The sequence below is a fragment of the Anolis carolinensis genome, chromosome 4 (assembly GCF_035594765.1).
Source record: "Anolis carolinensis isolate JA03-04 chromosome 4, rAnoCar3.1.pri, whole genome shotgun sequence".
NCBI classification, from domain to species: domain Eukaryota; kingdom Metazoa; phylum Chordata; class Lepidosauria; order Squamata; family Dactyloidae; genus Anolis; species Anolis carolinensis.
The window spans coordinates 246,982,885-247,010,716 of NC_085844.1; the positions used below are offsets into that span (position 1 = coordinate 246,982,885).

Below are 27,832 nucleotides of genomic sequence, written 5' to 3' on the forward strand. Positions count from 1 at the left end.
GGCCCGTTTATGTTGGATAAGTGAGACTCTACTGTATAAGTAAGAAACATAAGAGGATCTTATTGCAGCTAAACACCAGCACTCATACATCTGTGATCTGTCAATGAGATCCCTGGCTTTGGAGGAATGAAGTTTGCATGCTCTGTTCACACTCATGTGCCTTGTTCCTTATTTCTGCTTAAGGCAAGGAGAAAGATAGCTTTCTTTCCAAGATCGGCTGGGTCCCGGTGTCCTTCTCTCCCCCCATGGAGAGGTGTCAAAGAGCCAGAGTGATGCTGTTCATTATTCTGCGCTTCCGTCTTTCCCCCATTGGCTCTGGAGCGCTTATGCTGAGCTGGGGCTCGGTGACAAGAGGACTCGGCGTGTCAATAAAAAGAGGGGCAGCCGAGGGACGGGATCCAAAGGGGAAGGACCGGAGCCGGCAAGCAAAAGGGGGTCTCCTCTGAAATCCATCCCCATTGATGCCAGAAGCCTGAAAGCAGTGTGCAGAGAAAGAGGAGAAGAGTGGAACTTTTCAAAGGCAGCTCCGAGGGACATCCACTTGCAGGAGAGAAGCTGGGACATTTTCCAGACTTTGGGAGTTTTTTGTGCAGGTAAGTTCTTCAACTCTTTCTGGGCACTTGCTCTCCTTTGGGCCCTCTCCTTCCACAGCTGAGGTTTGGCCACATCGCCTCTTCCTCCCACAGTCTTTCCTTTTTCATGCCATTGATTTTGTGCCTTTGTCGTGCCATTGATTTCTGCCACTCCGACGCGGCTTTTGTCATTAGCGGCAAACGCCATTTGTTTGGTTCTATTGGCGTGTTTCCCTTTTCTATAACCTGATAAGACGTTCAAAGTTGAAGCTGAGAAAAGGAAACAAGGGTGACAAAGGAAGCATAAAGATGATTGTACACCTACTTTCCCCCATTTCCTAGCAATGCCTCTGGTAAAATATCTTTATGACACTTCTGTGCAGGCATCAGTTTCCATTCAGGGAAAATATATTAGCTAGCTGAGAAAATGCTGCCAAAGGCAAAGACCCATATTTATTCCAGTGCATTGCTAAGTTTAAAATGCATGAAAAAGAGAGGAAAACATCAGTCCTTGTAACAACCTATCTTCAGAAAAAGTTATTCTTTTTAAAATGGCTGTGACTTTACTTTGTGTTTTGTTGCTACTTTGAAATTGTGTGTCAATTCTGCAGACCAACTATGTACAGTGTGAGAGAATATGTGAATAACATAGGGTGCATCTACACTAGATTTAATGCAGTTTGACAACTCTTCAGCTGCCATGGCTCAATGCTATGGAGTCATGGGAGCTGTTGTTTTATATGGTCTTTAGCCTTTTCTGCCAAAGAATCCTAAGATTCCATAGCACTTAAAGTGGAGCCAAACTGCATTCATTCTACAGTGTAGATGCACCCATAGATATTATGTATGTATATGTCTATATGAGTGTGTACTTTGCTTGTAGTTACTAACAGAAGGGAATAGAGATAGTATGGTTTAGCAATTTTAGTACTGGGTTGGGATCTATCCCCCTTTGTCCATGGAAATACATTGGCAAGTCATACCGTCTCATCCTTACAATAAGGCAAGATCCAAACTCTTCTGAATAAGTCTTTCCAAGAAAATCCATATAACATGAACATGAAAAGTTAGAGCAAATAGTCAAGGGGGCATTTATTAAGTGTGATGATTATTAGTGAATTGGGCAAGGACTCTGGACACCACCCAGCCATGGAAGCTCATTGGGTGACTTAGGAAAGTCAGTCTCAGAGGAAGGAAACGGCAAGCTCTCTCTGAATAAATCTGCCGAGAAAATCCTAGAATAGGGTCACAAAGTGGAAAGAAGGGGCATGATTCTGCCAAGGTTGTTGAAGCTGTCATTTCTGACTTTAAGCAAACTTGAGGCAAAGTTATCACAAGGTGTTCTTGGAAAGGTTGGTTCAAAAGGGGTTTGCCATTGCCATCCTTTAAAGTCACCCAGGTGCTTTCATGGCCAAACCTTGTGCTCAGACCAATGCTCCATACTGCCTTTTCTCTAGACATATTGTAAAATCCTCCTGGTTTCAGGGTATGCTTATGAAATCATTAGATGTAACGGTGCTCCCTGCAGTCATGCCGGCCACATGACCTTGGAGGTGTCTACAGACAACGCTGGCTCTTCGGCTTAGAAATGGAGATGAGCACCAACCCCCAGAGTCAGATAGGACTGGACTTAACGTCAGGGGAAACCTTTACCTTTACTTTAACTTAATAGGAAACAACATCATCAGATGAGTCTTACGTTCAAACAGAATTCTGCTCTCTAGTCCTGCTAAGAGTAGTGTTTCCAAAGTCATAGAAGCAATATACTGGAGTGGACGTGAAACTGATTCAGAAGGTTTTAGAATAGGAATGAAGCCAGTTTAGCAAGATCAGGTGAACATCATCTTATTGCAAGAACTTCTGTGTTTTTTCAGTAGAGCCTGTGGAAGAAATCTTCCCAACAGGTTGTATAGAGGGAGAACCATCCTTGCAAAGAATGGGAGTGGAAGCTGAGGCTGGAAACAAAATATAAAGGAAAGGTATTTTTTTCTGTTAGAATTTATATTTGGTGCTTTTGAACCATTTGGGGCATCTTTTAATGAATCCAGGAGAGGCAATATTGTGGGCAGGCAGCAACAAATAAATGCACAATTACAAATCAGGCTAAAGTTTTCTGTCTTTAGGAATTTTATTTCCAACTTATGGCAAGACAAAGGTGAACCTATCACTGGGTTTTCATGGCAAGGTTTGTTCAAAGGGGATAATTGTTATTGCCTCCTTCTGAGGCTGAGAGAGTGTGACTTGCCCAAAATCACCCAATGGGCTTTCATGGCTGAGCGGGAATTTGAACTCTGGTCTCCAGTCATGTTCCAATGCGTAAATGCTGACTCTTGAAGATGAATTAGATCTGGCGAATTCCAAAGGGATGGGTTGAGGAAGACGCAATTCCCTTTTGAAGCTGATTGCAGGTTTTCATGATATATTTTCAACACTATAATTATACTAATGAATAACTAATGAATAACGCATTCAGGGCACAAATGCTTAGAGACATTGCCCTACACCTGGTTTAAATGAGAGAATGTATCAGCACCCACTCTGTTTGCAGCAATTTCTTCCAGAGGTTTTTCAGACTCTTTGAAACATTCAAGAATAAAGCTGTAACTTCTTTGGCTTGGGTCATGGTATTAAAAGTAGGCTTATTTTTGGATTCATTCCTTTTATAATTACCTTTCACCTCTCCTTTTCTACTAGTTGCTTCTTCTGTTGCTAGTTAAGGAGAGAAAGAGTGCGCAAAGGAAACCAAGCAAGAGACAATAATTAACTTTACTTACCAATGACTTTAGCAAAAGGGCGTTTGGGATGAAGAATTAACATGGAGTCTTTTAATAACCTCCTCAGCTTAGCTAAATAGAACCTCAGTATGCCAAAGTTGGGGCTGAAATCATGATGGGCACAGCCGCAAATCTCATTTTTTCTTTGTTAGACATCCTCCTTATAACACAAATGAGTGAACCAAGGCTAGGAAAGCTTCCTTTGTTTTGGATTACAGTTTCCAAAATCCTTAACAGCTTCAGGGATATGTAGTCCAGAAAAGGAACTTTCCCAAGTTCTGGTCCTAATGCCTAGAATTAGAGATTTCAGTCTAAATGTGAAAGGAGCTATCCGAGGTGCTGAACCCCAGTCCTAAAATAGGTTCAGCACTTTGAATAGCAACTTTCAAGTTCAGACTGAGATTTATTGTGAATTCTCTGCTCTATTGAGGAGGAACCCACTAGCTCTGATGGCTCCATTTCTAAAGGGATTGCATGCGGAAAATTTCTACCGAACTTAGTGGGTGTTTTTGGACAAAGTCTGTCTGCCCTCTGCTCCTCTGGCCAGTGGTGACAACCTTTTTTGCTTTGTTCTCTTTTCTGCTTTCTAAGAAAAAGGCTATAGTGGCTCAGCAATCAAATACTTGCCTTTCATGTTGAAGATCACAGGTTTGGTCCTTGGCATATGCAGGTAGGGTTGAGAAAAGCTCCTTCCAAAAACCTTGGAGAACTCTTAAAGGTCAGTTGAAAGCACAATGTTGAATTTGGAGGTCTTAGGAGTAAGTGGTGGGTTCTATGTGAGGTGAGAAGTCTGCCCAGGGTTTTAGTCTGAACTTTCAAAGGAACTTTGTGGCACCTTGGCATAGCCATTCCATGGCGGTGGAATTGTGCACTACATGCTCCTACGCTGCCTAAATATTAGGAAAGCCCTCCTGATGTAAGAACTGTTTGACAATGGAATATGCTACTTCAGAATGTGTTGGATTTCCCTTTTTTGGAGAGTTTGGGTGGTCAGCAGTCAGGAGTGCTTTCATTGTGTATTCCTGCATGGCATGATGGGGTTGGACTAGGTGGCCTTTGGAACATCTTCCAATTCTATTGAGTCTGTGATTTTAGGCTGAAGAGAGGGCATTTTGTTATACCCAGTAACACTTTACGTTCTGCTATTGTGATGCAAGATCTTGGGTCATGTTAATAGGCCAAGTACAGGTACAGCAGGGTTTTCACTTTCACATGGATTAAATTTATTTATTTTCTGGTAGAATGGGTCTCTAGAAATCTCTATATCAGTGGTTCCCAACCTTAGGTCCGTGGACCACCATATGGTCCACGGCCTCACCGTTACTACACCGTTGCAACAAGAGCGACTGGTCTCGCGAAATCCTCTTATAGCGCCAAGGCTTATTAAATATGATTTTCTGTGGGTGAGCAGATGGTGACTACTGGATGGCATATGTTCTGCACCAGAAACTAGAGCTGATGTGTTCTACCCTATGCAATTTTCTGAATCAGCACCACAAACAGCCAAACCAAATCTAAAGTTAACCAAAAACTGATTAGTAACACTTTTGGTACTAATGTTGGAGATTGGTCCCTGGTCAAAGTGGTTCCTGGTCAAAAAAAGGTTGGGAACCACTGCTCTAGATCCTCTTGTGTGATCCTATGGTCAACTTCTACCAGAATACAATTTTTCTGAAGGACTAAGATATTCCAAAAGAGAGCACATACACAAACCTAAATACCTCACAATCTCTGAGGATGCCTGCCATAGATGTGGGAGAAATGTCAGGAGAGAATGCTTCTGGAACATGGCCATACAGCCCGGAAAACACACAACAACCCTGTGATTCTGGCCATGAAAGCCTTTGACAACACAAACCTACAAATAATTGAATCCACAAATGTGGGCTGAGGCTGACTGTAGTTGAAAACATGCCCCAGTGCTATTTCCATCATGCTCCAGTTGTGAACCTTTATGAATATTTCAGACCTATGAATTGGCAAAATTACCTCTGAGTCTTCCTTGCCTAAAAAAATCCCAATAGATTTTATGGGCTCACTATAAGTCAACAGGTGACTCAAAGGCACTCGCACACAAACATGAATCATGGCAGAACCAATTTAAAAACCAATACCATGAATGAGAGCCACATTACAAGTTGAGGTTTTGTGGATGTTTTCGTTTGTTACCAGTTATTTTCAAAAGTTAAGGCCATTGAAAGTTCTTTGACACTGATTTGTCAAATTTTACACTAGGGCCCCATCTACAATTTGGAACTGCATTGCATAGGCAATTTATTTATTTATTCACATTATTTATATTCCACCCTTCTCTCCCTGAAGGGGACTCAGGGCGGATCACAGAACATACATATGTGGCAAACATTCAATGCTGTTTATACACTGACAAGACAGACAGACAATGGTATATAGACAGAGATATATATAGGCGTTTCCCATCTTCGGCATCTTGGAGGCTTGTGTTCAATTCCGGCCCTGTGTGTGTGTGTGCTGTCACTCCATCTCTCTATCAAAGAGCTTTGTTTGTAAACTTCTTCCTTGATTGAATCGCCAGCATTTTTCTGGCATTTCCTTATGGGTTCATTAAAATACCGCCTTGATTTTAAGGAGTAGCTATTTATCTACTCACATTTTTTGCTTTCAAACCGCTAGGTAGGCAAAAGCTGGGCTAAAGGCCAGGAACTCACTCTGACCCAGGCTTCTAACTGTTATCCTCTTCATTGACAAGATTTACTGCATCTGGTGGTTTAATCTGCCGTGCTAAAGCCTGGCAGCCCTTGCTAAAGTTAAGACCGCTGAATGTTCTTTGACACTGATTTGTCAAATTTTACACTAGGGCCCCATCTACACTTTGGAACTGCATTATATGGTCAATGTAGAATCATTTAAAGCTGCAACAAACTGCATTATATGAGTCTACACCAGTTCTGGTCTACAGTGACCATGTAAACTCAATGAGATTCTAAGTCCCATCTCCACTGCAGTATAATGCAGTTTGAAATTGAATTATATGGCAGTGTAGATAGGGCCTAGAATCTCATGCATTAAATAGGTTTGGGTGTATGGCTTTTGGAGTCTCTTCCAACTCACGAGTCTATGGTCCATCTCTAACAGGGAAACTTGTTTTAGAGTAGTGGTTCTCAACCTGTGGGTCCCCAGGTGTTTTGGCCTACAACTCCTAGAAATCCAAAACAGTTTACCAGTTGGCCAAAACATCTGGGGACCCACAGGTTGAGAACCACTGTATTAGAGAAACATGGAATCATATAGTTGGAAGGAATGCAACCCAAACCTTTCCATGCCTGTCTTTCAGGTTCTGGAATGTACTGTCTTTCCCCAGTTTCTGTAGAGGTTTATTCCGATTTCTCTGTGTTTGCAAGAAGTCTTTTCAAAACACAGATATAGTGGCATTCTACCGCTTTGGAAAAAGAAAAAACCAGATGGCACACACAACCATAGGAATAAAGAAGTCTTTGAATGCTGTCATTACCACTCTTGGAATTGGTTCTCTGCAGGTGCTTTATTGAGAACAAAGCCCCAAACTTCTTCCCTAAGAGTAGCAGAGCGATTGTAATATTCCCGATATACACGGTAGTTATTATCCGGTTATCATGGGGGAGCGGTGATCCCTTTTCTGAAAGCGGTGCTTCTGTTGCTGCCAAATTGTATTTCCCTCACTGCTGAAACAGGGTATTGTTATCCGAGGAAGTGGTCTCTCGACCCTTTTAACACCTGTAATATTATTTTAAAAGCGGTGAATGTTGGCAAAGCAACATTATCTCTTGCGGGGATGCCCTTGACCATTGCCCATCTCCATCCACCCCACACACATTATACAGTGCAATTGTACATAGCTACCTTTCTCCTTCCCATCCATATGATGATGACTTTTGAAAAGAAAGAGCTGGATCAATATGGCTCTTTCTTATGTGAGAACTAACAAGTGTCCACTATTGGAATAATAACAATGTATTAAATATCATTAAACATTGTATTATGTACAATAGTAAAGGTAAAGGTTTCCCCTGACGTTAAGTCCAGTTATGTCTGACTCTGGGGGTTGGTGCTCATCTCCATTTCTAAGCCGAAGAGCCGGCGTTGTCCGCAGACACCTCCAAGGTCATGTGGCCGGCATGACTGCATGGAGCTGTTACCTTCCTGCTGGAGTGGTACCTATTGATCTACTCACATTTGCATGTTTTTGAATTGCTAGGTTGGTAGAAGCTGGAGCTAACAGCAGGTGCTCACTCTGCTTCCCGGATTCGAACCTGCGACCTTTCGGTCTGCAAGTTCAGCAGCTCAGCGCTTTAATACACTGCGCCACCAGGGCTTCTATTATGTACAAGAAATGAATATAAATTTCAGATAAATGGTTACAAATGACAATCAAACTGTTGCATTCACAGTGTGATGAATGGCAGTTACATTCACAATGGAGTAAACTTTCTTGTTTATTTTCTTGTTTCTTCATAAAAGATGAGTAGACCCCTGATCTGGTGGTAGGGTCTGCAAGTATTGGGTAATATTAATACAATTGTACAAAGTGTTTTCTAGCTTAGTAAAATTGACTACTATTAATACATCCTACAGTAGAGTCTCACTTATCCAACATAAACGGGCCAGCAGAATGTTGGACAAGCAAATATGTTGGATAATAAAGAGGGATTAAGGAGAAGCCTATTAAACATCAAATTAGGTTATGATTTTACAAATTAAGCACCAAAACATCATGTTATACAACAAATCTGGCAGAAAAAGTAGTTCAATACGCAGTAATGCTTCGTAGCAATTACTGTATTTACGAATTTTGCACCAAAATATCATGATACAGTAGAGTCTCACTTATCCAACACTCGCTTATCCAACGTTCTGGAATATCCAACGCATTTTGGTAGTCAATGTTTTCAATACATCGTGATATTTTGGTACTAAGTTCATAAATACAGTAATTACTACATAGCATTACTGCGTATTGAACTACTTTTTCTGCCAAAATTGTTGTCTAACATGATGTTTTGGTGCTTCATTTGTCAAATCATAACCTAATTTGATGTTTAATAGGCTTTTCCTTAATCTCTCATTATTATTCAACATATTTGCTTATCCAACATTCTGCCGGCCCGTTTATGTTGGATAAGTGAAACTCTACTGTATATTGAAAACATTGACTATAAAAATGCGTTGGATAATCCAGAACGTTGGATAAGTGAGTGTTGGATAAGTGAGACTCTACTGTACTTACTTTTGTTATTTAGTTCAAACAATTCAAGAATCGTCCCAAGTTGTCCAGAAAAGGGGACACTGAAGGGAAGTTAGGGGTGCATCCACACTGTAAAATTAATGCAGTTTGACCACACTTTAATTTCCATGGTTCAATGATACAAGCATGTGTTGTTCTGCAAGGTTTTCAGCCTTCCCTGCTAAATAGTGTCTCACCAAACTATAGCTCCCACGATTCCGTAGCATTGAGATGTGGCAGCTCAAGAGGTATGAAACTGCATTAATTCTTCAGTGTAGATGCACTCCTGAGAGAAGAGCAGAAGAGTCCTGTTGGATTTGATACCATAATATTGAACCATTGCAATTAAAGTGGTGTCAAAACACATTTAATTGAGAGTATAGACCAGGCATGGGCAAACTTTGGCCCTCCAGGTGTTTTGGACTTCAACTCCCACAATTCCTAACAGCCTACCGGCTGTTAGGAATTGTGGGAGTTGAAGTCCAAAACACCTGGAGGGCCAAAGTTTGCCCATGCCTGGTATAGAAGCACCTTTTTCTTCTATATTATGTATGCAAAAGAGTTTTCATGTCAACCTGTTACTAATTTCTTTTGAAAATGTTGCTTTTTTCTAAGCGAGTCGTGTCTTTTGCTTGCATTATTGATGCTGTTGTTTTTCTGTCTGGATCAGTCCACGGTGCAATCTTCTGGGCTCGTCTCTAACTCCGGCAAACTGGCAGCCGCAGGAAACGGCAGGGTTTAATTCACTGCCTTTCCTCCGTTAAGAAGAGTCTTTAAATCACTCCGGGAGGAATCAATAGAAGCAACGCTGATTCAGAGGAATGACACCGGGTGATATAGGAACCTCTCAGATCCCATCCCTCACTACCGGACATTTATTTGTGGGCTTGCAAATCCATGAAACCTTCTGTTATGAAACATGACCCAAGGGGAGAAAGCACTTCATTTCTCTAGTCTGGAAAGAAAAGCCTCCGATATTGAACATAACATTATTAAGAGCTCATCCCTTGGAGTGAGCCAAAGTTTGCCCAGGCCTGCTAGATAGGTTTGGTCTGAGTTTCGGAAGCATTCTCTCCTGACGTTTCGCCCATATCTGTGGCAGGCATCCTCAGAGGTTGTGAGGTCTCTTGGAAACTAGGCAAGTAGGGTTTATATATTTGTGGAAGATCCATGTTGGGAGAAAGAACTTTTGTCTGTTGGAGGCAAATGTGAATGTTGCAATTGGCCACCTGGATTAGCACTGAATATCCTTGCAGCTTCAAAGCCTGGCTGCACCTCCCAACCAAAGGATTCCTTTGGGGCCGGGCTGTGGCTCAAGCTGGTAAACAGCTGCTGCAATAAATCACTCTGACCATGAGGTCATGAGTTCAAGGCCAGCCTGTGGCGGGGTGAGCACCCATCAATTAAAAATAAAATATAGCCCCTGCTCGTTGCTGACCTAGCAACCCGAAAGATAGTTGCATCTATCAAGTAGGAAATAAGGTACCACTTATAAAAGTGGGGAGGCAAGTTTAACTAATTTACAACGTTGGAATGAGGAAGTGAGGAAGTGCCATCAGAGTGGATGATGAAGCAGCTGCTCCTCCCTGTGACCAGAATCGAACATCCCCTCAGGAGAAGGTTAAATTGCCTCTGCGTCTGTCTGTCTGTTGTCTCTGTCTCGGTTCGATGTGTTTATGGGCATTGAATGTTTGACCTATATGTACATAATGTGATCCGCCATGAGTCCCCGTCGGGGTGAGAAGGGCGGAATATAAATACTGTAAATAAATAATAAATAAATTCCTCCAGGCAGGAAGCAGCCAGGCTTTGAACCTGCAATCCTATTCAATACTAATCAACTTGGCCAATTGCAACATTCATACTTACTTCAGGCAGACAAGAGTTTTTTCTCCCGCCCTGGACAATCCACAGATATATAAACCCCAACACACCTCACAACCTCTGAGGATGCCTGCCATAGATATGGGTGAAACGTCAGGAGAGAATGCTTCTGGAACATGGCCATACAGCCGGAAAACTCACAGCAACCCATTGATTTTAGTCATTAAATCCTTCAACGACACAGAATCCAGAGCGTTTTGAGTTTTTTTTAATCTCTGAAAGAAATTTGTAATTAATTGCTGTCACATTGGTGTTGACTTATGATGATCCAATGAACAAGAGACCTCCAAGATACACTAAGCAACAAGTCTTGCAAACTCACAGCTTTATTTACAGTATTTATTTATTTATTTATAGTATTTATATTCCAGCCTTCTCACCCTGAAGGGGACTCAGGGCGGATCACATTATATACATATAGGGCAAACATTCAATGCCCATATACACATAGAACCGAAACAGAGACAGACGCAGAGGCAATTTAACCTTCTCCTGAGGGGATTTTCGATTCTGGCCACAGGGGGGAGCAGCTGCTTCATCATCCACTGTGACGGCACTTCCTCATTCCAATGTCGTAAATTAGTTAAATTTGCCTCCCACTTTATAAGTGGTACCTTATTTCCTACTTGATAGATGCAACTATCTTTCGGGTTGATAGGTCAGCAACAAGCAGGGGTTATTTTTTATTTTTTAATTGACGGGTGCTCACCCCGCCATGGGCTGGCCTTGAACTCATGACTTCATGGTCAGAGTGATTTATTGCAGCAGGCTGCTCACCAGCTTGTGCCAAAGCCCGGCCCCTTGATATCAAGCTTTCTTGATTATTCACCTGTAATGCAGTCTACTTCTTCCTGTCCTGCCTCCCACTTCTCCAAGTATTCTTGTCTTTTGCATGTTATCTCATGATATGTCCTTGGTATGGCACCAGCATAGTATAGCATTTTGTGTGTTGGACTACAACTCTGGAAAATAAGGTTTGAATCCCTGTTCATCCCTGAAAACCACTGGGTGACCTTGGAAAAGGGACATACTCTCAGCCCCAGAACTCTTTGTGATAGCTTCATTTCCGAGTTGCTATACATGAGAAATGGTTTCGGGGCACACAAACACAGTACAATAGCTTCCATTTAGTTATTTTAGTTTCTAGGGAGAGCTCAGGCTTGATATTCTTTCAGACACATTCATATGTCTTTTTTGCAGTCCATGGTTTCTGCACAACTCATTTCCAACGCTCCATTTCAAATGAGCTGATTCTCTTCTTCTCAGCGTTCTTCACTGTCTGGATTCCACAACCATAGATAGAAATTGGACATTCAAATAAAAGACAATATTGTTGTTGTTGTTGTTGTTGTTGGTATTAGTAGTATACATTTTAAACTATATAGAAATTGTAACTTTAACAGCATATTAACTGGATCTTAATGCAAACTGGATTAACTGGATCTTAAAGCAAACTAAAGATACAGTTGGCCCTTCACATTTGCAGGTTTAGGTTTTGTGGATTTGATTATTTATGGATTTGATTAACATGGTATTACAGTAGAGTCTCATTTATCCAAGCTAAATGGGCTGTCAGAAGCTTGGATAAGCGAATATCTTGGATAATAAGGAGGGATTAAGGAAAAGCCTATTAAACATCAAATTAGGTTATGATTTTACAAATTAAGCACCAAAACATCATGTTATACCACAAATTTGATAGAAAAAGTAGTTCAATATGCAGTAATGTTATGTTGTAATTACTGTATTTACGAATTTAGCACCAAAATATCATGATATATTGAAAACATTGACTACAAAAATGGCTTGGGTTATCCAGAAGCTTGGATAAGCGAGGCTGGGATAAGTGAGACTCTACTGTATTGGAATCTCTAGTTCCTCCTGTGCAATTCTGTAGTACGTTAAAGGTTAAGGTTTTCCCCTGACATTAAGTCCAGTTGTGTCCAACTCTGGGGGTTGGTGCTCATCTCCATTTCTAAGCTGAAGAGCCAGCGTTGTCCGTAGACACCTCCAAGGTCATGTGGCCAATGGCAGGACTGCATGGAACACCGTTACCTTCCTGCCGGAGCGATACTTATTGATCTACTCACATTTGCATGTTTTCGAACTGCTAGGTTGGCAGAAGCTGGGGCTAACAGTGGGAGCTCACTCTGCTCACCGGATTTGAACCGCTGAAATTTTGGTCAGCAGCTTCAGCAACTCAGTGATTTAACCCACTGTGGTAAACTACTGCAAAAGCCAATGCATAAGAAATACCCATATTTACTTGAATATAATGCTTCATCAAAAGTAATGCACACCTCAGTTTTGAAAGTGTGAATTGCAAAAAAGGTTTTGATGTAGAATGTAATGCAAGGTGGTAGTGACTATGAAAGGGTTGGTGAGAAGCCAATAGGTAAAGGTAAAGATTTCCCTTGACATTAAGTCCAGTCATGTCCGACTCTGGGGGTTGGTGCTCATCCCTATTTCTAAGCCGATGAGCTGGCGCTGTCCGTAGACACCTCCAAGGTCATGTGGCCGGCATGACTGCATGGAGCGCCATTACCTCCCCTCTGGAGCGGTACCTATTGATCTACTCACATTGGCATGTTTTCGAACTGCTAGGTTGGCAGAAGCTGGAGCTAACAGCGGGCGCGCACTCCACTCCTTGGATTTGAAACTGGGATCTTTCGGTCTGCAAGTTCAGCAGCTCAGCGCTTTAACACACCAAGCCACCAGAGAAGCCAATAGTGGCCACAAAAAAATCTGATGGAGGGGTGCAGCTTCCCACCAGCACTTTCATGACCACCACTACCTCACATTACATTCAACATCAAATGATTTTAATCCTCAGTTGGGATCTCTTGCCCGATGGCACAGGCATGATTCTAATGCGCCATGAAATCTAATGCACACTTCAGTTTGGGTGATGTAATTGAGGATAAAAAGGTGAGCATTAGATTTGAGTAAGCATGATATAAAAGCTACTGCACAACCATAGGTGCAACTCTTCCTCTGCACAGCTATGGAGTTCAAAAAGCATATTAAGAATTGTGGGAGTTGAAGTCCAAAACACCTGGAGGGAAGGCTGACATTTGCCCATGCCTGGTCTAAACATTAGGAAGAACATCTTGACTCTCAGAAGCAGTCATCAATGGAATGGATTGGTGCACTCGCCCTCTTTAATAGTCTTTAACAGGATCGTTATATTTCAGGAGTGCTGTGGTTGTGTATTCTTACATGGCAGGGACTTGGATTAAACAGTCGCTTCCAACCCTAAGACTCTATCCTTTTGCAATTTCAAATTGAATATTGCTGCTTTGCCTCAGGCAACAACATCCAGTACTTCTAGATGGGAATTCACAGAGGTGCTTTTTTCAATGCTTTTTTGTATGTCAGGAAAAACTTGAGAAAGTGCAAGTCGCTTCTGGTGTGAGAGATTGGCTGTCTGCAAGGACATTGCCTAGGGGCAACCTTTTGCACTTGGTGTGTCAAAATTCACCAAAAAACCTAGCATGACTTGGAGAAAAAACCCCCATAATTTCACAATATATATAGTTTAAATAATAAAAATATATAATTGTAATATATAACTGTATTTAATAAATCAAAAACTATTTACTACCATTATTTCCATGTACAACCATCTATGGTACCTCTTGCAGTTTCCATGCTGATTTCTTTCGGTTGTAGTTTCAATTGTAATCATGAATAATGAATAATATAATAATAATATAATAGTAATAATATAATAATATACTACAATAATATATATATATATATATGTCATGGAGCCAATTCCCAGAGCTGAGTCTGCAAGCTCTGGAATCGGAGCCATAACAACAAGCACTCCCCGATAGCTCATGCAGACACCTGGCACCGGAGCATGGGAACTTTTGGAGTGAGAATCAAAACAGCTTTAATGAATAGTTGGTGTTGTAGTGGTAGAAATGTGATATGTGGGGTGGGGTTTGGTGATGATATTTACGTGTGGTGTGACGTTGTAGCAAAGGTGATAAAAATGATTGTGTGTAAACATTATGTCATTCTCGACTTTTCCCAAGTCGTGTGTTCTTCAATAAAGATTGGTTTTGATAACAGCTACCTTTGGTCTGTGTTCATGCTGGTCGTTTGAAGTAAGCGCGACATATATATATGTGTGTGTGTGTGTGTGTGTGTGTGTGTGTGTGTAATGTGCATAATTCCCATGGAGTAAACAACAAAACCACTGGACCAAATCACACCAAATTTGGCCACAAAAGACATTAGTCATACAATCAATCTGCATGTGGCAGCGTGTCAGCAAAAATGGCTAGGCGTGTCAGTGCTGACACGCGTGTCATAGGTTGGCCATCACTGGCCTAGGGGATGCATGGATTTTTTGATGTTTTTATCATCCTTGTGGGAGGCTTCTCTCATGTCCCTGCCTGGAGCTGGAGCTGATAGAGGGAGCTCATCCACGCTCCTCCCGAGTTGTATCAGCAACCCAACCTTCAACCTTCAGGTCAGCAACCCAACCTTCAAGTCATAAGTCCTGCTGGCACAAGGGTTTAACCCACTGCACCACTGGGGGTTCAATTCAATGCTAACTTTGGCAGAGAAGTCAAACAACTCTTGTGATTCCATAGCATTAAGCCATGACAGCTGAAGTGGTGTCAACTGCACTTATTCTACTGTGTAGATGTAAAACTGACCAGTATGTTGACACCTGGGCAGTCTCATGAAACCTTAGCTTTTCAGGAACTTTTTCTCTTCTTTTTCTCCCTCTACATAAGCTCTTCTCCTCCTTCTTTTTCTGTAAAACATCTCTTTCCAATTCCCTTTCCCTTAAAGATATGCTCGGATCTTTCAGTCAAGTTGGGGAGGCTTCATTACTGAATGCTCTTAAGGCAATTTGTGATCGGAGATGAAAGGTGCCGAATGCTTGCGATGTATTGTTATCAGAGAGTGAATCATGCCCGGGGAAGAAGCTGCATCCAGCCGCTCGGCACAATTTATGTTCTGCTAACGTCGATAATTCGACATATGATAATGCATATCATTCAAATTACATCTTAATTTAGCACAAATGAAGATGGCAACCATTAGCATATTTCTCCATCAGCTCCAATTAGAGGGCATGATGAAGTCAGCAATGGCAGGAGAGAGGGAGAGAAAGAGAACCAAAAGTGATCTCCAGGGAGTCATAAAACAGATCCCTCTGGGCTTTGCCTGCTGTGTTCAGGAGGCCAGAGATGGAGAGCCACGGCTTTGGAGAGGAAGCAGCTTCAAAAGAGGACCTCAGGTGCATCTATATTATAGAAATAATGCAGTTTGGCATCACGTTAACTGCTATGGGATTTGTAGTTTGGCGAGGAACCTGCACTCCTTGGCAGAGAAGGCTGAAGACCTTGTAAAACTACAACTCCCATGATTCCCTAACAGTGAGCCATGGCTGTCAAAGTGGTGTCAAACTGCATTCATTCTACAGTGTAGCTCTGTATCCAAAGAGAAGAACTGTTGTCTGCATAGGATTTGGGGAGCTGGGCTTGAGGAAAGAGTTCAGGGAGTTCGTGTTTAACAATTGTCATATATTTGCTGGCTTTATTGCTGACCATTACCCTTGGGGAGATAGGGCAGAATACAAATAAAATTTTATTATTATTATTATATTACTAGCTGTGCCCGGCCACGCATTTCTGTGGCATGGTCTGGTGGTTAGGATCCCTCTGGATAGGAGGCAGCCTGGCTTTGAAGCTGCAAGGCTGTTCAGTGGTATTCACGTTGGTAAGCAATTTGGGGTTTTCTGTTATTTGGAATTTATTTTTCTAGGTTTTTTTGATTGAAAGACATGGATTGGATGACTATGTCTTTTGTAGCCAAATTTGGTTCAGTGGTTTTGTTGTTTACTCCATGGGAAAAAATGCACATTACATTTATGTGCATTTTAGATTGTTAAGATTGCTTTCTTGATTTTGTGTTGTACTGTATATTTTATCAATTGTATTGGTTAATTGTATTATGATATGTTGTTTTTTATATTTTGTTATATTGTATTGTCCTGGGCAAGGCCCCATGTAAGCCGCCCCGAGTCCCCGTCGGGGAGATGGTGGCGGGGTATAAATAAAGTTATTATTATTATTATTATTATTATTATTATTATTATTATTATATATAGACTAGCTTTGCTCGGCCACGCGTTGCTGTGGTGAAGTATGGCGGTATGGGAAATAAAGTATTGAGGAATTGGTGGTAGTTAAGGTAAAGGGTAAAGGTTTTCCCTGATATTAAGTCCATTATAAATGGGTTATATAGCTGTGTGGAAGGGCCTTGAGTTTACACTGCCATATAATCCAGTTAAAATCAGATAATCTGTATTTTATAGGCAGTGTGGAAGAGGCCTAAGTGAGGCCTAACTCTGCCTGTCCCCTGGGCTGTGGGTTGCTAGGAGACCAAGTGGGCGGAGCTTAGCCTTCTGGCAGCAATTGGATAAAAAAAATTATTCCTCTCCCTGTAATTAGGAGTTTATTTTTCTTTTCTTTTTGTTGTATGAACGTAGAGGCATGGATGAGGGGTTGTGCTGCCAAGTTTACTGTTTCTGGAATGTGTAGTTTTGTTGTTTTGTCCTAGGCTGAAATTTCATTACCCTTTTATATATATAGATAGATAGATTATTACCACTGTTTCTGACTGTTTCCATGTAAGAATTGAAAGACAGAACTTGGTCACTCATTGAACGCAGGGATCAACACAGACACTTGTCCACAATGGCACCAAAGCACAAAAGGGGAGTTTTCAGTGGGCTTAAGAAAATCACAAAGTTTGCAGAAGTATAATGCAATATTAGCCCTTAAAGCTGGGGTCCAGGGAAAAGATCTCAGATTAATTGAAATGTGCTCTGGGAATATTACATTGAAATGTAAGTAAACTGAAACATCTGCGTCATTTTCATGTCGGAGAAAAGATAACAGCAGAGAGCTCTTCATGATGAGGAGAAAGCAAAGAAAAAAACATTTCTAACCTCCCTATCTTCATCTATCATAATAGGAACATTCAAGGTTGCCTAAAGAAATGGATTGGCAGTAGATTCAGTAGAGTAGTTTTTCATATGAAGATAAATGAATGATGGGTGCTCACTGTATGTAGGGTCATAAATTCCAGGTGATCTCAAAGAAAATTCAGAACATCCACAGAAGGTTATTCTATTCACAGCTATGGGCTGAAATCCACAGCATGTAGATTAGAGTTTTCCAGGACTGCCCCAGGACTTGAAATTTCAGCAGGAAAAATGAAAATATGCACACATACATAGCTGTCAAGGCAATACTCTCACCCTGAGATTCCTCCTATTCACCTTGAAGGAAAGAGAGATACGGGGCCAGGGCCTGAGATTTGAGAGTCCAGAGGCTGTGTGGTGTAGTGGTTTGAGTGTTCAACAAAGACTGGAGCTGTTGTAGTCTAGCAAGTGTCAGAGGATTTTTCTGAATGTTCAGAGGATGAGGGGGATGATGGGTTCCAAAATGAGGCATCTGTGAATGTTCAGGGGAAATTGCCCGGGCTGTGGCACAGGTGGGAGAGCAAGCCAGCTGCAATTAACTGCAATGAATCACTCTGACCAGGAGGTCATGAGTTCGAGGCCCGCTCGGAGCCTATGTTTGTTTGTCTTTGTCCTATGTTAAAAAGGCATTGAATGTTTGCCTTTATGTGTAATGTGATCCGCCCTGAGTCCCCTTCGGGGTGAGAAGGGCAGAATATAAATGCTGTAAATAAATGCTGTAAATAAATTGCAGGCAGATGAGACTGATATTTGGAATTCTTCAGATCATTCCCAGGCAACAAGGGAAACTGAAAATACTAGTTCCCTTGAGAAAAGGCCTTGGGAAGGCGAGGAGGTTTCAAGGGAGTGTAGATTAGACTTGAGAACACAGGGCGTGAAAAACAGGCAAACTAGATATTCCCAGCGGATTCGAGATAAGACTTTGAAATCCAGATGTGTTAGGCATAATGTCATGGGTACCTGGATGGGCTTAAATGAAGTGGTTTGGCTTCAGGCATCTCAGAGGAGACAATGTTGCTAATGGTGATTGGTCTGCTGTTCATGTTTCCAAGTTCCTGACTGTTTCTTTTGGATTTTCCTTTTTCTCTTTTTATATACTTTCTTCAATAAACTTTTTATTACCGGATCACTGGACTCTGATGTGGTGCTGGGTGAATGCGTGTCTCAGTGCTAGGGTGCAACAGGAGCGAGGAGTTTGTTACTCCACTTTGCCATGAAACTCCTCATTCAACCATGAAAAATCACACACTCTCAGCCCCAGAAAATTTGTGGTAAGTTTGCTTCAGGGTTGCGATAAGTCAGAAATGACTTGAAGGCACACAGCAACAGCTACAGCAACAACAAATGTGTGGAGAGTTATACTCCATGCATGCAATTTTGTGCCTTCTGGGTTTGACAGCTGCCAATCCCAATTGGGTGATAGCTTTTAAATGACCAGGGTAGCAAGGACTTCTTTCCATCTTTACTGCGTAGTCACCTGCTGTTTTATTATGCTGCACCAATATGTTCACCATGTAATGGATGTTGTTAGATGCAAGGCATGAATAACGGCACAATACAGTTAAATGTAAAATAATGCAAATATTCTGTGGGGTTTTTTTTCACCCATGTGTCAATAAGCAAGGCCAGTCTCTCTTCCATGGGTTTTCCTCCCATTGGCTTATAAAGCAAAACAACCCAGATATCTTCTCACCCAGATCTCTCATGAGAATGGCATTGGAGCTATTCAGCAGTTATTACCCACTTTTTGCAGCAGCAGCCATAAGTCTGCCAGGCATTAAGAAACACTCCCTAGCGAATGACAAAAATGCCATTCTCCAGTAGCCTCATCCTATCTAAGTGCAAGCAAATATCAACATGATTAAAGCACGATGACAGCCATCACCCAGTATGCAAAATGCACAGCTAATACAAGCATGTGCATACAACAAATGAAGAATACATGGCAAGACTCAGAGTGGATTAGTGTCGGATTTTGGCGATGGCTGTGGCTATGCAAACATCTTGCGGTGTTAGGACCCAGTGCAAACTACTCTGATGCCTATTTACACCAAGCTGAAGGCTATAGAAATGTGGACCATCTGTCATTCATTGTTGGCTTTCCCTTTGCTATAGTACGACAGTTGATGGCAGACAAGAAATCTATGCTTAATGGGCTGTGAGACTGTTCTTGCTCCAAGCGATATTGGAATATGTTTTAAATCAGACAGGGCTAAAGTGGGCTCAGCATACGAAGTGCACAGGCTCATGGCTTGTTTTTTCCTTTTAGTGAGAAAATGCTGCCCATTTGAACAAAGATGTGCATGTAGGATGCTTTACCCTTCTTCTTCCGTATATGTTTCTCCAGTTCAGAAATCACCTTCTCTGAATCTATTCCAAATTTGAATGTGGAAGGATATAGATGACCTGCATTATTTCCATGCTTGAGATGAGAAGGGTTTTGTGTAGACAAAAGGTGGGAAAAGCAAGGGTGACACAGCCATTCCTTGCCCATTTTGTCTTTCAAATGTGCTGCCTCCTATGTTCATGGCATCCTATTTCCCATTTCCATGTATGTTGTTAAAGCTGGGCAGTGAAGAAAACTGATAGGAAGAGAACCAGCTCCTTTAAGATGCAGTGCTGGAAGATACTGTCAATTGCTAAAAAGACAAATCAATGGATCCCAGTCTCTCCAGAAGTCATAATAACCAAACTGAGGTTGTCGTAATTTGACCATATTATGAGACAACGTGATTCTTTTGGAAACTGGATAATGCTTAGTAAGGTGGAAGGCAATAAGAAAAATAATTATAGAATCATAGAATCCTCTAGTTGGAAGAGACCTCATGGGCCATCCAGTCCAACCTCCTGCCAAGAAGCAGGAGGACCGCATTCAAAGCACTCCCAACAGATGGCCATCCAGCCTCTGTTTAAAAGCCTCCAAAGAAGGAGCCTCCACCACACTCTGGGGCAGAGAGTTCCACTGCTGAACAACTTTCACAGTTATGAAGTTCTTTCTAAGGTTCAGGTGGAATCTCCTTTCCTGTAGTTTGAAGCCATTGCTGCACGTCCTAGTCTCCAGGACAGCAGAAAACAAGCTTGCTCCCTCCTCCCTATGGCTTCCCCTCACAAAAATCCACAAAACAAATGGATTGATGCCATCAAGGAAGCCTGCAGGACCTAAACAGGGCTGTGGCTGACTGGATGTCTTGAGGGTCTTACAGGGTCTTCATAAGTCAAAGCTGGTCTTGATGGTAATGAATAACAATGCATAATAATCCTTTGTCTTGGCAAAAAAGGGCCACATGCAAGTCAAATCAATGGGAACACTCTAGAACAGAGTTTCTCAAACTCTGCTCCTCCAGATGTTTTGGACTTCATCTCCCACAAATACTAACATCTGGCAAACTGGTTGGGATTTCTGGGAGCTGAAGCCCAAAACACCTGGAAGAGCACAGTTTGAGAAACACTGCTCTAGGACGATTGAAAAATTTCAGACAGTGTGAGCAATGTTTGAGAACCAGGAATATATACTAATTTGAATGTTGGACTACAACTCTGGAGACCAGGGTTCGAATCCCTGATCATACACACATTGCATGATCTTGAGCAAGTTACTCTTGGCCTCAGAGGAAGGCAATAGCAAACCTCTTCTGAATACATTTTGCCAAGACAGACAGTGTTACCAGAAGATGGAAATGACTTGAAAGCACACAATGGTTGGATGGATTATCTTAGTTCCAAACATTCTTCACTGAGAGTGAGCCTGGGACCTTTTGCATGGTCTGCTATTGTGTTGTTCCACTGAAGTGCAATATCTCTATCTATCTATCTATCTATCTATCTATCTATCTATCTATCTATCTATCTATCCTAAGAAGGCTTGGGAGCTGGCTCCATTGTTGCCATGTGGATTTAAGTCACTTCCAACTTATGCTGATCCTAAGATGAACCTATTACGGGTTTTTTTTTGGGGGGGGGGAGGGGTCACCTAGTGGGTTCCTATGGCTGGGTATTTATTTACAGTATTTATATTCTGCCCTTCTCACCCCGAAGGGGACTCAGGGCGGATTACAATGAACACATATATGGCAAACATTCAATGCCAACAGACAAACAACATACAGTAGACAGACTCAGAGGCATTTTTTAAACATTTTTCCAGCTTCACGATTCTGGCCACAGGGGGAGCTGTTGCTTCACCATCCAGTAGTGGCTGTACTTCCTCATTCCTTTCCTCGTGTTTTGCTGACAGTTTTATGGTGTTGTAAATTAGTTAAATTAGCCTCCCCGCATAAAGCGTCCCTAAATTTCCCTAATTGACAGATGCAACTGTCTTTCGGGGCTGCATAGGTCAACAGCAAGCCGGGGCTATTAAAGGTCGGAGGCTTAACCCGACCCAGGCTTCGAACTCATGACCTCTCGGTCAGTAGTGATTTATTGCAACTGGTTACTAGCCAGCTGTGCCACAGCCCGGACCCAGTAGAGAATTGAGCCCTGGTCTCATAGTCCAGTGCTCAAACCATTATGTTACACTGGTTCTTGCTGTGTCAGAGCCGCTGGTATTTTGTGTTATTATGGGTCATGACTGCTTCTCCTCCAAAATGAATGAGTAATCATATGTCCCCCCCCCCCTCTGCCCCTTCAGGTGTCAGTTGGGAAGAATGGCGTGGCAGCTTTTGGGACTGAGCATTTGCTTTTGTCTGGCTCCTTCTGCTTTTGGAGACTGTGCTACTCAATGCTCCGCATGTGCTCTGCAGGTCCAGGATGTAGAGAAGCCCATCAAACCCTTGGTAAGTTATGGCACGGGCCATCGGTTTATTATTCCTGCCTAGCCGAGGGAATAAAATTCTGCAGATAAAGTGTGACACTTGAATTCTTATCAGGTTTGAAGCCCTGTTCAACAAAACACATTTATTGTAACTTTAATCAAGCATATCAGCCACTTCTTCGTGTGAGTTGCTTGCTAATAAACAACAGCAGCAGCAGCATCTTGGTGGATGTCTTTGGATGCGCTGGAAAGGGCTAGAAAATAGCCGCCTAGAAGAAATCATATATGTGCATAACCTAGGATACACACACCTACTATGCCATTAACATGATTCTGGCTAAGCTCTATTAATAGACAAAATCCTCAGTCAGGAGATGAAGCTATGATAATACAGAAACATTTCCATAGCTGTATTTTCTGATGCTACTTTCCCCCAAACTAGCCACTCCAGCAGAGGAATTTCCAATTTCCCTCTCTCAGTAGCAAGCCATAAAGCGACAAGATGCATTCTGCTATGAACATAAAGATGAATTAGTGCAACTACGTGTTGTAACTCAGGCTTACAACATATACCAATATCTCAGATCTGCAACTTGTTAGCTAAATAATATCTCCTAACCCAGTCCTATCCCAGCCCACCTTAAGATTCAGGTGACAGACTGGGCAAAGGAGGCCCATTCAACTCTGACTCGTGGATGATTGATTAAGATTGTTCTTATGATTTCATGCTTTTATAAATTTATGCTGTTTCAAACTACGGTTTGATTATTCTGTTTTTAAGTATGATGTATGCGTTTTAAACTGTCAATTTTATGATGTTATGATGCTGATTGGGCTTGTCCCCATGTGAGCCGCTCCGAGTCCCTTCAGGGAGATGGAGGCGGCATACAAAAATAAAGTTTTATTATTATTATTATTATTATTATTATTATTATTATTATTATTATTATTATTATTGTATGACACAGCAAACAAGATAGCTATGGTGGATTTTGTTTCACAAAATCACAAGTCGAACACTTCCCAAGTGTCTAGGACTGTGTGATGTATTTTCGGATGATGCGCACAGATCCCAGTAGGGTGGCCTTTTGCAGTTGGCAGATCGTAATTTTGTCAATGTCTATTGTTTCCAAATGCCGGCTGAGATCTTTTGTCATGGCACCCAATGTGACGATCACCACCGGGACCACCTGCACTGGTTTCTGCCAGAGTCTTTGAAATTGTTGTTGTTGTTGTTGTTGTTGTTGTTGTTGTTATGCAAGAAAAAGTTACTTTCCATCCCTCCCACTAGCTAGTGAGACTATGGCAAGGACCTGTTGCAGGGGTTTTGCTTGTGGCTGTCAAAGGGTGCATTTCTACTGTAGAATCATGCAGTTTGAAACCATTTTAGCTGCCATAGTTCAATGCTATAGAATTCTGCTGAGACACCATCATTCTTCAGCAGAGAAGGCTCAAGACCTTGTAAAATCTCAACTTCTAGGGTTCCAAAGCATCAAACCATGGTAATTAAATGTATGGCAAGCTGCATTAATTCTTCAATGGAACTGCACCCATAGGCTCATTCACTGCCAGGAAGAGGGCCAGAAGAGGAATCCAGTATAAGCCAAGGGTGGTAAATTTCAGAAATTAAAATAGATACCAATAAAATTACATTAATTGAGGCATCAGTAGGTTAAATGTTTTTGAATACTTACATAAAGCTCAAATTTAAGATAAGACTGTCTAACTCTGATTAAATCATTATTCTCATCTTCTTCAATGTAAATGTGCTTATGTATCCTTTTAATAATAATAGAGTAAAATAATACATGCAATAATAATAATAATAATAATAATAATAATAATAATAAATAATACAGGAAAATAATACATGTAATAATAAATAGGGTAAAATAATAAATGCACTAATAATAATAAAAATAATAATAATAATAATTGATGTTGCCATCCCAAGTGACAGTTGCATTGACGAAAAACAACAGGAAAAATTCAGCCGCTATCAGGGCCTCAAGATTGAACTGCAAAGACTCTGGCAGAAACCAGTACAGGTGGTCCCGGTAGTGATTGGCACATTGGGTGCCATGCCAAAAGATCTCAGCCGGCATTTGGAAACAATAGGCATTGACAAAATCACAATCTGCCAACTGCAAAAGGCCACCCTACTGGGATCTGTGCGCATCATCGAAAATACATCACACAGTCCTAGACACTTGGGAAGTGTTCGACTTCTGATTTTGTGATACGAAATCCAGCATGTCTATCTTGTTTGTTGTGTCATACAATAAAATAAAATCCAGCATGTCTATCTTGTTTGCTGTGTCATACAATAAAATAATAATAAGATCAGAGTGGAATAATAAATGTATTAGTAATAATAATAAAAATAGAGTAAAATAAATGTAATAGTAGCAACAATAATAGAGAAAAATAATAAATGTAATAATACCAATAATAATAGAGAATAATAATAATTTTTTTTTCGTGTCAGAAGCAACCAGAGTTGCTTCTGGAGTGAGAGAATTGGCCGTCTGCAAGGACGTTGCCCAGGGGATGCCCGGATGGGTTTTTTTAAATGTTTTTACCATCCTTGTGGGAGGCTTCTCTCATGTCCCCACATGGAGCTGGAGCTGATAGAGGGAGCTCATCCGCACTCTCCCCGGGTGGCATTCTAACCTGGCAGCTTTCAGGTCAGCAACCCAACCTTCAAGTCACGAGGCTTTTATCCCCTAGGCCATTGGAAGCTCCGAGAAAAATAATAAATGTACCATATATTCTCAAGTATAAGCTGACCCAAATATAAGCCAACCCTGACCCTCACCTGAGTATAAGCCGAGGGGAGCTTTTTCAGTCTTAAAAAAAGGGCAGAAAAACTAGGCTTATACTCGAGTATATACAGTAAATATATTTTTATATATGTAGTTATAAAACATTTAAATAACAAGGCTTGCATCCATTTCTATTGAACCGTCAAAGTCTTTTTTGACCTCTTTCTGATCCTTGTGGAGAACTAGGAAGACCCTTTTTGTTGGTTTCTTGCAGATCTGCTCCCTCGAGTGCCAAGGCTCCTTGCCATCCAGGGCAGAATGGGAGAAGTGCAGAGAAAGCCTGTCCACCCTGATTCCTTTCTTGATGGAGGAGGAGGAGGCCAAGAGACCTTTCCAGTTGGAGGAAGAGGAGGAAGGACCCCAGGAGCCATATTCCAGTCTGGCCAAACGTTATGGCGGATTCATGAAGAAGCTGGACAAGAACAGGATCTTCTCCCTGCTGCGTGAGAACGCCCTCAACAAGGGTGGCGTCAGCAAGAAGTACGGTGGGTTCTTCCGGAAGGTAGGAGAGAGGGCGGCCTCGGAGCCAGGGGTGGAAGACTACCCCGCGGTGCTTGAGACTGGAGACCTGGCCTACAATGGGGCAGAGTCGGATACGGGGTCTCTCAAGGATGAGACAAAACGTTATGGGGGATTCCTCCGCAAATACCCCAAGAGAGGCTACGAAATGGTATCCACCACTGAAGACGACGGGCAAGAGCTGGAGGGCCTCCACAAACGTTACGGAGGCTTCCTGCGCAGGATCCGCCCAAAGCTCAAGTGGGACAATCAGAAGCGCTACGGAGGGTTCCTAAGGCGCCAGTTCAAGGTGACCACGCGGTCTGAGGAGGAACCCAACGCCTATTCAGGGGAGGTCTCTGACCTATAGATGCCTCCCATTGCAGAAAACCACTTTCTTTTCCGGCTGCAATACTTCCAAGTAGAGACTGTGTAGGTCATCCATGTCAACCGTTGCCTCTCTCCCCGTCAACTCCCAATGCTCAGCCAAGCAGTGCTGGAACCCTTTGCCAATTTGATGATAGAAAGACCAGTTTGATGTCATGATGAGGAGGGTTTTCAATGAATTTGAGGGTGGAATGTTGCAACTTTAGGGTTTGAGACCAGGGTGGGAATCATGTGCTCTCTGCATTTCATTGAACTCCAACTCCCAGTGTTCCTCACTACTGAGTATGAATGTATATTAAGTATGAATGCTAGGAGTTGCAGTGCAAGAACATCTCAAATCTCTGGTTTGGGCAGTTTTTGGAGAAGTTACAGTCAGTCCTCCATATTCAATGAAGTAATGTTTGCAGGAACCCCATGGGAATGGGGAAAATGTGAATTTTTACCTGAGTAAAATAAATATAGAAATCTTTAGTTTCTCCAATGCAGAGGTTCTCAACCTGGGGTCCCCAGATATTTTTGGCCTACAACTCTCAGAAATCCCAGCCAGTTTAGCAGCTGTTAGGATTCCTGGGAGTTGAGGCCAAAAACATCTGGGGACCCAGGTTGAGAACCACTGCTCTAATATGGAAGTTGACCCTTGAATTGCACAGGGAGACCTTCAAAAGAGCGGAAAATTGTTATCTCTAGGAATGTCTAGGTCAGGGGTCCTCAAACTTTTTAAGTGGAGGGCCAGTTCATGGTCCCTCAGACTGTTGGCAGGACGGACTGTGATGAAATAGTCCAAAATCAGGATTGTTGTTGTTGTGTGCCTTCAAGTCATTTCAGAGTTAGGTCAACCCTAAGTCTAAAGTTTAGGACAGAGGCCAGGGCCATGGGTCTTAGTTTGGGGACCCCTGATCTAGATGATCTCATAAGACCATAGGTAAGCAAAGAGACCTCCAAAGACCATCTAGGTGGTCTCATAAGACCATAGGTAAGGAAAGGGACCCTCAAAGGCCATCTAGATGATCTTATCAGGCCACCAGAAGACCATAGATAAGGAAAGGGACCTCAAAGACCGTCTAGATGGTTTCATAAGACCAAAGGTAAGGAAAGTGACCCCCAAAAGCCATCTAGATGGTCTCATAAGGCCGTAACTAAGCAAAGACACTTTCAAAGACCATCTAAATGATCTCATAAGATCATAGGTAAGCAAAGAGACCTCCAAAGACCAGGTAGACTTAGGTCAACCCTAATTCTAAAGTTTAGGACAGGGGCTGGGTCAATGACCTTGGAGGGCCGCATCCGGCCCCTGGGCCTTAGTTTGGGGACCCCTGGTCTAGGTCCTTCAATGCAACCCAGTGATCAGCTTCCAATGCAACCCTATGGTTAACTTCTTAATCAAATCCATGAATAATGAAATCTGCAAAAGTAAAACCTGCAAATGTGGAGTGATGACTGGGTTTTTTTTTATCGTTTCCAGGTTTGTGGAAGGGGGAGTGTCAGGCTGTCCAAAAATGAACAAACAAATAAACAAACGAACTCACAAAACATTTCCTTGCTCTGGGTTTAGGGATTGAGTCTCACCTCTCTGGATTTGCCCACTAGAGACCAACCTATAACTAGATAGAAATGTCATCTGCCGCCTGTCTCAAAACAGATATTGATTTTGCTTTTAGCCTTTCCCCTTAGAGAGAAGTGAAGGGATTGATTTAGTCAATAAAAATAAAGGAAAACAAAATAAAATAAAGGCAGGGCATATAAGAGCAGAGCACAACTGTATGCCTATTTACATGGGAATAAATTCCAATCGTTTCAATAGGAACACCCCTTAATAGAGGAGGGCAGCAGATGAAACTACTTGAAATGCTGTGGAAATCAAATGTGAATAAAGAGCAATAGAAAAACA

At 41.9% G+C, this 27,832-nt stretch overlaps 1 protein-coding gene across 1 annotated transcript; it reads left to right on the forward strand.

Annotated features, from left to right (window-relative positions):
• Positions 1-192: 192 nt before the first annotated feature.
• On the forward strand, positions 193-27,832 carry pdyn (prodynorphin). Its single transcript, XM_003226686.4, has 3 exons — positions 193-593; positions 22,112-22,256; positions 25,274-27,832. The coding sequence occupies exons 2-3, from the start codon at positions 22,128-22,130 to the stop codon at positions 25,925-25,927; spliced, it is 783 nt and encodes a 260-aa protein (XP_003226734.2). The 5' UTR covers positions 193-593; positions 22,112-22,127; the 3' UTR covers positions 25,928-27,832.